The sequence below is a fragment of the Mesitornis unicolor genome, unplaced genomic scaffold (genome assembly GCF_000695765.1).
Source record: "Mesitornis unicolor isolate BGI_N332 unplaced genomic scaffold, ASM69576v1 scaffold19626, whole genome shotgun sequence".
NCBI classification, from domain to species: domain Eukaryota; kingdom Metazoa; phylum Chordata; class Aves; order Mesitornithiformes; family Mesitornithidae; genus Mesitornis; species Mesitornis unicolor.
Genome location: NW_010192040.1, coordinates 5,221 through 20,451, shown reverse-complemented (window position 1 = coordinate 20,451; position 15,231 = coordinate 5,221). Strand labels below are relative to the sequence as shown.

The following is a 15,231-nucleotide window of genomic DNA, read 5'->3' as shown; positions in this document are numbered from 1 at the left end:
GCATCTTGGTCAAAATACCCAAGTTCAGTGCTGCTGCCACTGAAAATACCTCTAAAAAGCGAGAGAAAGATGAGTTTTCACGAAAGCATAAGCATTCTGATTTTAAAAAATGCAATAAAATCAAGAGTACAATACTTAGAATAATTGGGGCTGATAGCTGGGACAAAGCACCTGATCTGTTTCATTCTGACAATAGTGCCAAGGTACAGAACGGCAGTAACGAAGCTGAGAAGTCACATTCAACCAGCTGTGAGCTTTCTTTTTTTGCTTTGCTTGATCCACCCAGGATGAATAAGAACCTCTTTGACCAGTTTAACACAGACTCAAATGTCAGGAGTAGACACAAAGATTCTTTGTTCCCCACTTGGGCACAAACCAACCCTACTCCATGTTAAACTACACGCCCCTCCATCTAAGCCTGTCATAGCTGAAAGGAGAAGCAGATTCCTCATTAGATCCTCATCTCCCAGGGACCTCTAAAAGCATAATTTGAAAGGGGGTAATCCAGAGTCTCTAATTACAGGAAAAGAACAGAGACGCTGTAACAGGAATCTATCCCATGTAGACAATCTATCCCAGTTTTACAAGTGCAAAGAAGCCTCCAATATAGGTTTCTGTCTAGATGTTATTTTTCTGCATAGAAATCTCAAGAGAGGTTAAAGGCATCACCAGAGGCCTAGGCCTCACTAGGCTACTGAGGTTCCAGAAATCCCAGACAGAGCTGCTGCTCAGGCTCAGAATTGCATCCACAGCCCACATACAATAAGCCTACACAGCACTACCTAATGCATGTACACTTATTTCTACCTACAAATACAACCACCTCATTTGCGTACGTCATACCAGATCACAGGAATTCTGCAATCAAGACAATCCATCTTATTTAGACTATTCCTTGGTATTACATCTTTTTCTTATCCATTATGAAAAAGAGACTTTTAAAATGTAGAATGTATTGAGAGATGTGTACATCTGTTGGCTCGTTTGCATGTATAGTGCAGAACTATAACTTATATAGGTTACTGGTATTCTGGCATCCCTGGAGTAATCAAACTCCATCTTGCTGTTTTATTTAGCTATAGATGTGTGCACTTGCATATAAGTCAGTGTCAACAAGCCTTAAATCAACTGAATTGATTAATCCTAGCAGATTAATATGTGTTTTTATCATTTGTAAGAAATGCTATATATTGAATCAGTGCATCTAAACAGACGGATATTGCCTCCAAACAACTTCATCTACATGAGATAATTTATGAACTGTAAGACATGGCACACAAAAATCTATACACTGAGATCTGACGTTAGTACAGGACTAAGAACCAAGAATCTCCCATATTCTCATCCAGCTCTGAGAGTGAGTTCATGCTCTACATGCCAGATAATCTCCCTTTCTCTGGACTAAGGGTTGAATCTTGCTGCCTGGGCTTTACAAAAGAATTCATGTCCACCTATTAAAAAACCCAACCATCATAACATTTTAGGTATCGAGGAAACTTTAAACAGCAGAGCTGAAAAAGAATAAAAAAATGTGCCCAGAAACAACTAGAGTTTTAGAGGAGTAGGTAGCTGAAGCAGTTCCAACGTTAGCAATGCTGTGCAGAAAATACCTGTTTTTGTTAAGGGGCTGGAGAACAGCTGCTGAAGAAGTTTGTTCTCTGAAGTTCGCAACACCACCATAGGAAGAGTGTCTCTGTTCTTCTCAAGGAATGCACAGGCATCATATAATACCTAGCATGGGAAACAGAATCAGAAAAGTTGCCAAAATGGGTTACCCATAAACTGCTACGTTCTTTAAAATCTGAACAGTAAAGATGACCAAGTAGGCCAGTTAGTTTGGCTCTGACAAGCCACTTGAATTATCTGCAAAGGACTTAAAAGAGCACAGCTAAAGCAGTGCCTTCAGAATGTGAACTGGCTATAAATAGCACCTATATTCATAGCATGTCACTGCACATCAAACCGGGTTAACTGGCTTAAATCCTGTTGTACTATGCTTTGTCACGTCAAACCATGGTCTGCATGATGCAATGGAACAGAGATGCCTCATTAAAGCTTAAGTTGACAGTTTACATGTGAAATAAGAAACAGTTCTCAGGTGGGCATCATCTATTTGTTGTCTGCACCAAACTCGTGATCTCTAGGTAGACCTGCTGGAGGAACGGCAGTAAGTTGCACATCTAGGTACACTAAATTAGGCATCTTGCTGCTTCAGAAATAGTAGTAGGAAAACAAAACATTCATCTAAACTATTTCAATTTAATTAATAGCTGGCTGTTTGTATTCACATAAGAATCAGTTAATTTTGCTTAACTTTTTATTTCTTTTTTAAAAATTGCGGTAATTTTATAGACCTGTTTTATTATCACTAGCAGTATTCCTCTCTAGCCCAATTCTACTGGAGTCCATCAGTTTACATAGAAAATGAATGTTCTTCTGCAATAGACAGCTGGCCAGTGGTGCTTTTACAACTTGAGTACAAATAATTTACTGAACTTGTATGAACTTTTCCAGTTATCATTAAAAAAAGCCAGAAAGCTGGACAAAGTTCACTAGAACATATCTTAAAATTCTGGAGTCTTATAATGAGCCAGAGATGAGACTTCATCGATAATTATATAAAACTTGGCTGTTGCATTTTGGTTTTGTTTACAAAGATTTGGACCTGAAATCGTAAGCAAACTCATGTTATGGGAAAAAACTGGACTGTTATTCCCCATATAAAATAATGTGTGAACTGCTGAGAACAAAAAATGTTAGATGCTACACAGTACAAGAAAACATCTGTGCTTGCTAGTTCCAGTCGTTCCAATGCACTCCATAGGAGCTTAAGTTCTATTACAGATGCTCGTTTACATTACATTTTATCCATACACTTGTAGACACTCACACACAGAACTACTGTGGCATTCACACAGTGCAAACAATCACGTACCCTGTTCTGGCTCCAGAGAGCTGCTTCTTTGAAATGATTGCAGTAATGGTGTCTCTGGTGCCAGATTTCTTTCAGAATAAAAGGTGGTTACTCTCTACACAATCTGTGAAAGAGCCCTAAGGATAGGTTCTAAAATGGACTACTACACATGAAAAATTTATCAGAGAGTCTAGGTTTCCATAAACTTTATCATTTTGGCTCTTAAAATGAGAAAAAAAAAAACAACCAACCAAACCATAGAACAGAAACTTTGGATAAAACAAATAATGACCACACCACTGCTATTTGAACTAAAGAAAAATCACATGCCCTTACCTTTCCAGCATAGTGCTGAATACCAAATGACAGTTCTACTCCTTTAGGTCTCCAAAAGTACTTGCATCGTAAGTTATCTTCAAATTTATCTACATATTGAGAAGAGACATTGACACAAGTGACTCAGAGTGACTGAGTAAAATCTTCATGTTAATCAGGGACTGTTCGCTGTTCAAGAAGCCAGAACCACTACAAACACAAGTACTATCAGACTGCTCAGAAACAGCTGCATGCCAGCTTCTCTGCTTTCTTCCAAGCTGCCACTGCCGAATGGAACAGCTCATTCTAAACTAGCCTAGCAGGACTGTCCTGCATATCGCTGTTTGTGGATAGTTTTGTGCATCGAAAACTATCAAATGAGAGAGGTCAGTGAGAAGGTATGATGACTTCTCATATTTTGCTATGAATTTGCTCACATATACATAGAGGGTTTGGGGTGGGTTTATTTCAGCTATGTACATTCAAAGTTGTGCACGTATCTCTCTTGTTTAAATGCCTGTTATTTGTATTTACCTGTCTTCCTTTCGCCATTCATTTAGCTTTGTGTATCATGTTTTAAGTATATGTTAATGTATCCAAGGCCAGGGCCATCTCTCATTTACCTTTGGACTTCTACAGAAAAAGAGGCTTCTATCTAAAACCTCTTCTTAAAGAGGCTTTCTGTTTCCCATGACTATCTCTAAAGCGCTGATAGAAAAAGAAACACCACTTTCTATGATTCTAAGAAAACTATCCTTTATGCCCTGTGATATTTTGTATGCTCTTTAATAGTTTGTACTTAAATTAGTGCCGATACTGTAAAACTTGCTATTATATTTCCTCATCTGAACAAGCAACTAGAGATGTGAGGCCAAAACCAATTGATAAAATTATCTGTCATGCTGTGTAGGTCAGAAAATATTATCAACGTGTTTTTGCTAATGTTAGAATTCGTTAAAATTTTGTGTTAGCTTTTTCTTTCTATTAATGTTTAATCAAGCTTGTATTTAAAGCAAGAAGAACTAAGTTTGGGATTTCAGAGGGGTAGGGAGGAGGGTGGTAGAATTAATGGTTGTCTGGCACATCTGGAGAGGGCAAAATATCCCACCTCGCTGTCTCCTTGAGGGGTCCTGCTGTAGTGTGTACAGATCAGCCTCTGCCAAAGCCCAAGGTCAACACTCAGAATTAACTGATTTATAGGACTCACAAGGAGGCACACAGCTTTAGCACGCACATGAGGACTGGAATGAAACCACAGCATTCATTCTATCTGTGACCTAAATTCAGGTTTCAACCCAGCCTAGCAGAAGTGAGAAATCTTGTACATATATTGTGCAATTTAACAGGCAGCTCCTATTTCTCTCTGAATTAACAGTTTGGGCCTCTGCTGCACATTCCATTGAAGGAACTGGAACTCTGTTTTATATTGCAGGGAAAAATGTAGCTGTAGTAAACACAAGCAAGACAACAGTTTGAAACATGGCATGCACCGCCTGTTTTAAAGTTGGCACCAAGATTTGTTAGAATATATGTAAAATATGCATGAGAAAGGGAAATATTCAGCCAGATGGCACATCAGAAATAACACACACTTTCTATTTATGATGAGATAATCTGGAGTGAAGCAGTGTTTTCTAATTGGATAAACATGGGCCTAGGAGCCTGGGAGATCTGAATTTTACTGTCAACACTAATGCTGCCCACAGGGTGGTCCTAGAAACAAAATTCTAAGTCTCAGCCTTCCCTTCAGTAAACAGGGATAAATACTGCTTGCTGCACCTCACGTACAGGGACAAGACACAGGTTATTTCCTTATAATGCTGGAAAGACAATAAGCCCTTGACACCTGATATGTAAGATAACTTTTGCAATATAAAAAGAAATGAAAACACATATAAAAATTAGGTAACACAATGAAAAATATACTTAAAATACCAAATTAAATGGCATGGCCTCAGCATGACAACTAGGATAGTAAAATTTGAGTAGAAATGTCATCCTGCCCTCTCAAAATATATGTGCTATTTCCCTGGATTTTTGTTTGCACATACCAACCAAAGTTAGGTCTGTTGCCTGAGGAAAGCGACTTTCTTCATCGAGTAGAGACAGGAGACCCATGGGTTTCTGGAGGAACATGTCTAGAAGTGGACGGTTGTCCTCATACTCCACTGCAGCAGCATCAATTCCTTCACTCTGATATTCCATCTGTGAAGTCGCCGGCACAGTTTTAATATTGACCAGTAAAAGCAACATCATCATTAGGACAATAATGACGCCCAGCAATACTCTATAGGCCCCAACAAGATGACTTACAAAACTTCAACTGATAGATATCACTATCTTGCATTTAAATCACAAAGCCATTTTATAGGTTATAAAGTACTCCTGAATATGATCTATTGTTCAGGACGAGTGATTCAACTAGACCTCATCAGAGCTGAATTTACCTGCTCGAGTGCAAAGATATGTTGATTGAAGTAAAACTGGATCTGTTCATTAGCAATATTTATGCACAGCTGTTCAAAGGAATTTCTTGCAAAGTTCTCAAATCCGAATATGTCAAGTATCCCAACATTCATCCCATTTTCAGCACTGCTGCATGCGAAAACACAAACAATGTTCGTAACTGGCAACACCAAGTTAAAAGAAAAATAAACACTGTAACTAAGACTGCATAATTGAGCCAATCTACTGCAAAAAGAGAGGAGAAAAAGTGTGTTCGAACCAAAGACAACTTGTGCATTTGATCAGCATCATTAACGCTTTTGCTTTCCACTTGCTTCTTGCAATTTCCATGAAGATGGCAGGAGAATCATAGGTACACAGTAACAGACACTTAGCAGCCCTATTAAGCCAAGTGGTTTCAATAGGTAGATCCCAAATAAAATCTACTGCCCCCTCCTTCAGGTAAACAAAAGGTGTCAAGCTCTAATAGCACGTTTCTGCTATACGCAGTCAGAAGGGTCATCACCAAGTCTGCTGCTGCTACAACTGGACTGTTATGAGCCCATGTGTAAGCTCAAGTGTACTCCTACCACAGTCCCCACTAGAACTGCAACGATGGATAAGGACACATCTATTAGATATAGTGGGGTGCCATGAAGAGATCTCAGATCAGAGGCATTTTCACATCATCTAAGGGGTTCCCTTGTTTCTAAAAATCTCTATAGCTGCTTGAAAAGACCAAAGCAGCCAGATCAGCACTTGGCAATGAAATCATAAGGATGCACAATGTGAATGTTTCTGTGATTACGAAAAATAAAAAATCATCACTTACATCTCAAGTAGCAGCAAAATAATAATCTGAGATCTGTATTTATCACTAGCTTGCAAAAGCAGAAGGACTCTAAGGACCGTGAATACACTCAAGTTTTTCAGGGTACCCCAACTATTTTCCAGTCTTTGGTATGATTTTAATGTTCACTACATAGGAAGCATATTTTCAGAGAACTGTACAGTACTTTAATCCCCCAATTTCCACTGGCTTCAGTAGCTAAATTCTACTCAGCTCTGTGAAAATGTTGGGGTTAATGTCTTGGAAACAGAATTCAGTATCGCAGCATGAAAGCCATTTTGAAGGCTTAGCCAAAATAAACACTGCACCCTTTCTACAAAACCAAAAATATACAAGTGGATGAACCCATCAAAGACATATGCATAGTAAATACACATGATTCAGTGATGTGTAACTTGCCATATATTTTTATCTGGCTGAAGCAGCGTATTAATACGATTTACGATCCAGCTGAAGAGCCGGCCATAAAGTGCTTTAGACATGGCATCTCGCACGTCAGCTGCTTTGTCCACAGTGTTTGTTCGGATAATAGTCTCCCCTCGTGTTACAACACAGTGGGAGGTTAGGGCCTCTTGAAGTTCTTCTGACCCAATACTTAGTAGTGCAGCAGCTAAAAGACAGTGGAAAAAAAGATATACATGACTGCGATTATGCAGTGGAAATCACCAGCATCACCAACTGTTACCACAAGTTAGAGGTTCTCACAAATACAGCCAAATTGCACTTACAGAACTGAGGGTGTTAAATTGTATTTACCATTATCTAAGGCTTCTGGGTTGGGAACCTCACTTTTATCTGTTTGGTGTTGAGAAGAAATAGCAGCAAACTCAATATTTCCAGTATTTAAGATTCCAGTCAGAATTCTGTACACTGAGTACACTTCCTGTAAAAGATGACAAGAAGAACTCTTCTGTTCAAATATATAGATCATATTTAGGCTATGAAAGAAAAAGGTGGGCACTAGAATGACTAATAGGGCTTTTAGCTTGCCCTGAGAGCAAGTTCTACGAATTCAAGTAAGCTCCTATTGAACAGAAAACAGCGTGATGCAGAACTGTGAATGGACTGGCCTGAGCACCGACTGAGACCTCAGGCTGGTCTTGGCTTCTGAGTGGGTGGTTATGCTTTCACAGTTCACTTCTGTCATGAGAGAGTGTCTGTGGCACAGGTGTGTATCCACAAAACCAAATGGCAAGCAGTTTTTATAAAGAAGGTCAATAATGGTTTAGAAACTGGGTGTCTTACCTCATCAGTGAATCCTATAATTCTAAAACAATGCTGAATTGCTTCAAATTGTTGTCCATATGAATCTTTAGTAACAATGTCATGCATTACTCTTCCAGTTTCATTATCAATGTATCTAAATAGAGTCGGAGAAAGAAAGCACTGTACTAGCAGATATGACAGTACAACCTCCAGTGACTTCAATGCAAGTACCTCAGTAACTGGGAAGAACACCTATTTCAGTATCTTCCAATTACATACTTTGGTGCTAATTCCTAAGAAGTCTTTGTTTCTGTTGCACTAACTTTTGCTTATTCTTTGTTAATATCTATGATAGTGTTACCAACACTTCACACATACCCCCTCACCCAGTACAGATAGATGCACCTGAAGTACAAATACAAATTAAAAAAACACAACTCCAAAGCATGTTCTGTGTTCATATTCAATCATAAGGTGACCGTCCTGATCTGAAAGTACAACAGAAATTCTACATAAGAAGCAGCTCGATTCTTCCTCCTCCTCTTTAAATAGTTAGAGTTGTCAGACAAATACAAATAATGTAATGCCTTATCGTCCATTCTCTTCTTTGCTTGGGAGGATTAAAAAAGATCCTTAAGGGATGGAAAAGGATTAAGAGAGATTTTAAGGCATCATACTGAAAGCAAGAGCTGATCAATAGCTAATTACAACGAGCAGTTAAAACAAGTGATAGTTACCTAGGAGGCTTTGTATCAGGAAGTCTATATTCAGAAAGTTTCTTCTGATGATAAAGGCCAGCATAAATATAATAAAATATATGGAAATTTTTCTCACCCCTGGGAAAAAAAAGTATCCTTTTAAAGAACACCTGTTTATTCTTGTGACACCTTGTACAATGTAAAATTAGAGTTCTTATCATAAGCTCACTGAAGTAGGTAGCAAATCTCCCACTTGTTTTAATGGTGTAGGATCAGCAACTGTGAAACACAGAAAACCCAGCGAAGCACATCACATCTCCAAAGAACAGAGCAGCTCAGGCTTCCACTCCAAAAAACCCCTGACTGTTCTTGCAATCATAGCACTGTACAAAGGATTACTGCTTTAGCAGAAGACACAAAAGCATTTAAAACAAATAATTTTTGAGAATTAAACAGAATCCAAACATTCTATAAATGTGAAAGGACAGACAGTTAATATACCTACACAGCCTGTTTTATGACCCTTGATTTTTCAAGTAGATATTCAGAAATCTTTGCCCCCATTACAGCTCCTGTGGGTGTAAACATCATTTCCAGGTATTTTCCAAAGCGACTTGAGTTGTCATTGATGGCAGTGCAGGCATTTCCAAATGCTTCAACCAGAGGATTCACCTGAAGAATTTTCTCACGCAAAGCACGGTTATTGGCCTTGACAGAACAGATAGAGAGCAGCAGGATTATTAAAAGAATGTATTTCTTACCTGCAATCCAATCCTGGCTTCAGAAGCCAGGCTAGCTTCAGATCCCTTTCTCATGCTTGTATGGACTTAGATACTGTGTTAACCACTCTACTTGTACAACAACAGGGCCAAAAATTGATGAGAAAGTCTCTCACAGGTTGGAAATTACCAGATTCTTCTTTCTCTGCAATTGTTCTGTCTCTGAGGTGTCATATAATTAGTTAGAGTATCAAAACCACCAAAACCTAAACACATTTACTTAAGGTTAACCTTACACACTTGATTTTCCCATCATTCTGCACTAATAGCATCACTTGTAACATTTAAATGTGTAAGAGATTCTAAGATCAGAGCCATAGCAAGATCTGTCATTCCTTATTGTATAATTGTATATTGTATATGTATATTGTATATATAATTCCTATATTGTATAAATGAACAATGTTATATGTGATAAACACTGTGGATAACCACAGGCCCTGAACACTCAGATCTGGCATCTCCTCTTTAAAAAAATACTGAATGACTTAGTGTGGGTCATACTCTCGTATCTTAATTCAATAATCTCACATGCATGATTCCTTTGTCCCTAACTCAAGTGGGACAATTCACATGAACAGCTTTAAGTATTAAAGATTAAATAAAGTGGAAATCGGGGGTGGGGTTGGGAGGATTTGCTCACAGTTTTACATGACTGGCTAAGAAATACCTTTCCCAAGAAGGTCAAATGTTGAACGATCAGATGGGCACTTTCTGTCTTTCCAGCACCACTTTCTCCACTGATGATAATGCACTGAACACACAAAATGAAACCATTAAGTGCACATAAGTTCAGTTTCAGCTGTTAATGCTCCTATCTCTTATTTAATGTCTAGTACCAAGACTACAAAATACTTTCACACTCAACTCCCTTCTGAAAGGGAAGATCAGCAAAGGCTCACTGAAATAACTTATTCCCTCAGTTACTAAAATGCATCTCGCAATACCCGATAGCAACGTACGTACGTGTGAAGCAGTGACTGAATTTCTAAGGGCATTTCTAAGAAGCATAAACGAGTGGCCACGTCTACAGGTTAGCACATGCTATTCATATAGGCAGCTTGTTTCAAATGCGTAAACCTCAGAGAACTGCCACAGCTCAGTCGATGTGACATAATTCAAGTGTACTCAGCTCACTGCGCCGACTTCGTATGAATTCACATGAAACACAGGCTACAGCTGCATTTAATACACTGACTAAAAATCTGCTCCTGGCTTTGAAAATAATCTTAAATAATGGCTGCTGCACAGAGCGGTTATTCTGGAGGTGACACTGATATTCAAGCTAGAACAGCAAACTAGTATCTAATCATTCCAGAAAAACATGCATCTGTTCATCGGATGATTCTGGGAGAACACGTCCATCTTCTTCCTCAGCCAGCAGTCCCTAAAACATGGTATTTTATAGGCTCTCCAAAGAGATTCCAGACTCAGGGATAAGCTAGAATGGTCTGAATCACTCGGTATCCTCCTCTCTGCTGTTATGTTTCATGAACAAGACGGAAGCAGAAGGCCACTATACCTTGAAGGCCAGTTCACCGAACACTGAAGCAGGAACAGTTCAGGTCATAGCAAATAGAAATTCTAACAGAATTTATTATTTTCCCATTTTTTGCATGTGCTCCACAGATCAACAGTACAAATATTAGTCTACTTAAGGTACAGTATCAACTGACATAGAACTAAAATGACACTGAGCAGCTGCATAGATTCATGTGTTTTTATGCAAACATCTGAAAATTATTTGCACCACACTGTGAACATACAAGTTTCTTGGCTGGGAGAACATACAAGGTCCTAAAATACTTGATGCAATGACACATCACATAGAACTGAACTTTGTGAAACCGTATGAAAGATGCAGCAGTTCTCTGGTGGTGTCTTGTGGTGTCTGACAGTAGATGCACAGATTGACTTTAAACAATGTGTGCAATGTGACATTTGCAGCTCATTTATTTGCTTCTTGATGGGTGTTTTTGTTCTTCTTGGAAACAGAAAACCCAGTGATGGATTTACAGGGTTACAATACTGAATTTAATTGTCATGCACAACAGTTTATAAAGTTAGAGCCCATGAGTTCTTGTAGAACTCATAAAACTCTTGCAGGATTGGTGAGAACTCGACTTTAGCTTCAGGAGAAATGTTAGATCTGGAGTCAGTTTTCAGGCTTCACAGGAAAATACAAGGGAAAGCTCAATGGATAAACCAAACAGAATCAATACGTTTTTGATCTGCCTACAATGTGTACCTAGGGCACCTTTACCTGAAGAGCCAACATAACATTGGCCAGGTAATGGAGATAAACATGCTCCTGTGATCCTTTGCAAACAGAAAGTAGGAAACTGATCTAGATCTAAATACAAATTGCCTCCTAAATGGGTATAAAACATATAATATTAAAGATGTACAAAGTTAGCCTGACTGGCTGATGTCAAACCTGTTTTTTTTCCCCAGATCACAAGTTCTCACATAACCTATTCTACTTCTGTCTGCTGTTTTCTTTAGTGCCTCCATCAAAAAGCATATAAGCCATTACAGAAGTACCAGCCATCTCTCAGGCTGGTGTACTTCCACACACTCAGTAGAACTCCTTTCCGTCTTCAATGCCTCTTCTATTTGTCTTTGCTTGGTATTTTCTGATTGCAGGCTTCTTACTATTTTGTTCTGCTTTTGTGATTTAAACAAAGCATTTTCTATGAATTATTTTATGATGTGCAGGGTAAAATCAGGAGGATTTTATAAATAAAAATACTTATTAGCCTTCAATGTTCAAGTAAATACAGCACATCAAATTAGAAAGAGTACAAAGTTACAATCTTAAGAATAATAAAAAGAAATCTAGCTTCTACAGCATGGCATTTCATTATCATTAACATCATTGCTATACAAGTGAATTTGTGTCCTTATTGCATTTATATTAGACCTATACTTAATATATTTTACTAGATAATAGTTAATGGTTCCTACTTCTTGTCACTTGTAGTTAAAGGAATTGATTATCCATTGCTCGATGGTGTCTTTATGTAACAGAAAAGTGGTTTGAACTGTTAATCTGCTATGGCACTGAGACCCTCCTGTTCCACACAGGCGTAAATTACTACAATAGCCAACGCTAGAATCAGCGTGCAGCAACACTCTGCACCTGGTGTGAAATGCCAGGACTTCACGTGTGTCTGAGGAAACTATACTGGTCAGGTAACCACATCATCTTATCTGACCTTTCAGTCTCTTTTAGGCCACTGTCTCTTCAGAATTCCCAAACCTGACTGGATTTCTACCCTGGTTTTCCTGTTGTAGAAATAAATGCCTTAAAGAAAAAATTTCCCAAAGTACAACATAACAGACCGTTAGCCATAGCCATGTAGCATAGTGGCAGTACGATGAATATGAAATCTCAACCGAAACGAACAGAGTTTTACCTGATCTTTGCTAAATGTAACCATACTTTGGTAGGCAGCATCCGCAGAGGCAAATATGTGTGGGGGATTTGATGAGCGCTTCACACCATGGTAAAGCTTGGAGAACTAGATTTAAAAAAGAACACACAGTAGTCAAAACATGCAACCTAACTACATAATCAAGAACTGAAAATAAGCACTGAAAAGAGGCCAGTCACTGTCTTCTGCCTGTTCCATGGAAGGTGGTTGCCTGTTTTACCACAGAATTTCCACTCAGTCACCTGGCAGAAGGGCAGTAATTCCTGGCACTGCCTAACTTCCACAATACAAATTACAGCACCTAGAAAGCACTCCAACGTTTCCTGCACAAGACAGTGAAGGCAACTGTATCACAAGGAACAGAATTTCAACCACAATCATTCAAGGCAGGAAATACGCAGCCTACACAAAAGAAAGTTCAAAGATAGCAGTGAATCTGAACCCTGGCCCCTATACATGCAACCTTGATTTAGGCACCCATGGAGACTAAGATTTATGGCTCCACCTCCCTTCGTATTTGTAGGAAATTAAGCTGCCTCTATCTTTATAGCATTTGATTCACCTGTTTCTTTTAAGCAACAGCTGATGGCACAATACTTGTAATAACCCAATAGTCAGAGCGATTCTTCAGGAAGCAACAGCCTCAGCATGAGGAGGTTCATGTAACCACTTTCTGCTTCCCAGAAGAAAACCTTAAATGCCAGACAAGAGGCACAGTTGTGGCTGAGGCAGTCACCATCCCTCCTGGGAAATTTGTGTCACCAAGCAGAAAGGAGTGAGATCAAATGAATCGACTTTTTAAAAAAATAAATAAATAGAAACTGCAGCCACAGTTTTCTGGATGAAGAAGTCTGTGCTCCTAACTTCCAACGTCATTTAAGTATTTTAGCCCGTGGTGCTAATGTAAAATATGAAGCGAGTACTGTCCACAGCTTGAAGTCTCTCTTACCTGGGGAGAATAAATGCTGAGATTCTGGAAGGGGTTTAAGGCTATTAGAATGTCTCCAACGTAAGTATAAATTTGTAAGTCAGCATAGCGTTTCTGCAGCTGCTGGATAATTGTATCCTGAGGAGGTTACAAGAAGTTTGATAGTTAAACAGTATTTTCCCACTTAGGAAGATATTTGTAAATATACTGAGAACACTGATTAAGAAATAATTACTAATTACAAACTAAATACAAATAATTACTAATTATTTGTCAACTGGTAACACCACAAAACAAATGTTTTCAAAATTCTTGCTAATGCCATAAAACCAAGTACAATGGCAACTGCTATTGCTAGGCTAGTACATATTTTGTTATACCAGCCTGAGAAGCAAACCTTCTGAAGAGAAAACGGCCATGCACACTATTGCTGCACTTCATAGTCCATTTCCATTTAATCTTTTGTTTGACCATGAAACAAGGATGATAATATTTCAAGGATTAAATTTTAAGAGGTAGTAAGAGACCGTTTCAAGCAGGACGCTAGCACAATTCAGTAATGTGTCTTTTGCTTCTTGGCATGCAATTTAAGGGTCATCGAAACAAAAATTCACAGATACTCTGCATGTAGGCAATACACTGGAATATGCAACTGATTGCTTGATCACTTCTTATCCAGAAGCTGTAGATATCATATTACTCTATATAATCAGTTTTAGGAAAAATCACTTAAATCTAGAACTTAATGACTAAACTTCACATTGTAGGAAACTCACAAAATAATTTAAACTAGCATCATTCATAATTAAATTCTTCCACATAATAGGATTCACTGCTATAGCTTTTATGTCACTACACAGAACATTAACGAAGTGATGATAGTAGATCAGCCACGTGACAATTCTTTTTCCACGGTAAGACAAAAGCTTGCAAGAAGGAACTTTCTGTTAAAAGAAGCCTACAAAGTAGAAACAGGCAAAATGTGAGGCACAGTTGTCAGAAATTGCTACCCAGACAGCACAGTACCTCATCCAGAACTTCTAGATTTACCAGATCGTCATCTAGTGAGCACTTGTCAGCTCCATCCACATGGTAAGGTCTTCTAGTATGTATTCGTTCGTGCCTGGAAGTTTGTTAGTAGAGCAGCAGTGTTACAACACTGTATTGAAGACAGCAAATATTAAGAGGCAATGGGAAGTCACGGGTGAGTATTTTTGTCATGCAAAAAACACAGACAAGCTCTTTGAAATACATATTTTTGCTTAAAATATCCTTTTATAACAGCAATAGGTCAGCTTGCTGTGCAGAGTAAGACCTGTTTTCTCTTTCACAATATACAACCCTATCTACCATCAATGCTCAGAGATGAAGCTTTATCTGTAGGCTTACTACTCCCCGCTCACACAATAAAATATATATAAAAAATCTCCATCTTTTCCCTTCCCTTCTCACTCTAAGTTAAGAAACTACCACTCTGTTTAATGAAATCTTCCCCCACATACACAGCCTATAGTATTGCCATCTAATGAAGTTACAAGAAGCAACAAGTAGTATAAAACCCTTCTGTTACCTTGGTGTATGCCAAAGCGCCTCCTCAGATGACCCCAGATTTGGCCCAAAACAACATTTTTGAACCACAGCTGCCATCAGACTCTAAAT

The 15,231-nt window shown here is 38.5% G+C and overlaps 1 protein-coding gene across 1 annotated transcript in view; it reads right to left on the bottom strand.

The window, feature by feature from the left end:
* Window positions 1-14,697, bottom strand: part of MYO3B (myosin IIIB) — a gene marked incomplete at its 5' end in the record, with an annotated part of 46,755 nt that extends 32,058 nt beyond the window's left edge. The window contains 13 exons of the mRNA XM_010186950.1: window positions 1,611-1,731; window positions 3,251-3,339; window positions 5,281-5,434; window positions 5,677-5,824; window positions 6,924-7,134; window positions 7,281-7,407; window positions 7,770-7,884; window positions 8,468-8,566; window positions 8,934-9,136; window positions 9,878-9,961; window positions 12,627-12,731; window positions 13,594-13,710; window positions 14,599-14,697. Coding sequence (XP_010185252.1) covers window positions 1,611-1,731; window positions 3,251-3,339; window positions 5,281-5,434; window positions 5,677-5,824; window positions 6,924-7,134; window positions 7,281-7,407; window positions 7,770-7,884; window positions 8,468-8,566; window positions 8,934-9,136; window positions 9,878-9,961; window positions 12,627-12,731; window positions 13,594-13,710; window positions 14,599-14,697 — 1,672 coding nt within the window. The remainder of the gene's footprint in view (window positions 1-1,610; window positions 1,732-3,250; window positions 3,340-5,280; window positions 5,435-5,676; window positions 5,825-6,923; window positions 7,135-7,280; window positions 7,408-7,769; window positions 7,885-8,467; window positions 8,567-8,933; window positions 9,137-9,877; window positions 9,962-12,626; window positions 12,732-13,593; window positions 13,711-14,598) is intronic.
* Between the last annotated feature and the right edge of the window lie 534 nt (window positions 14,698-15,231).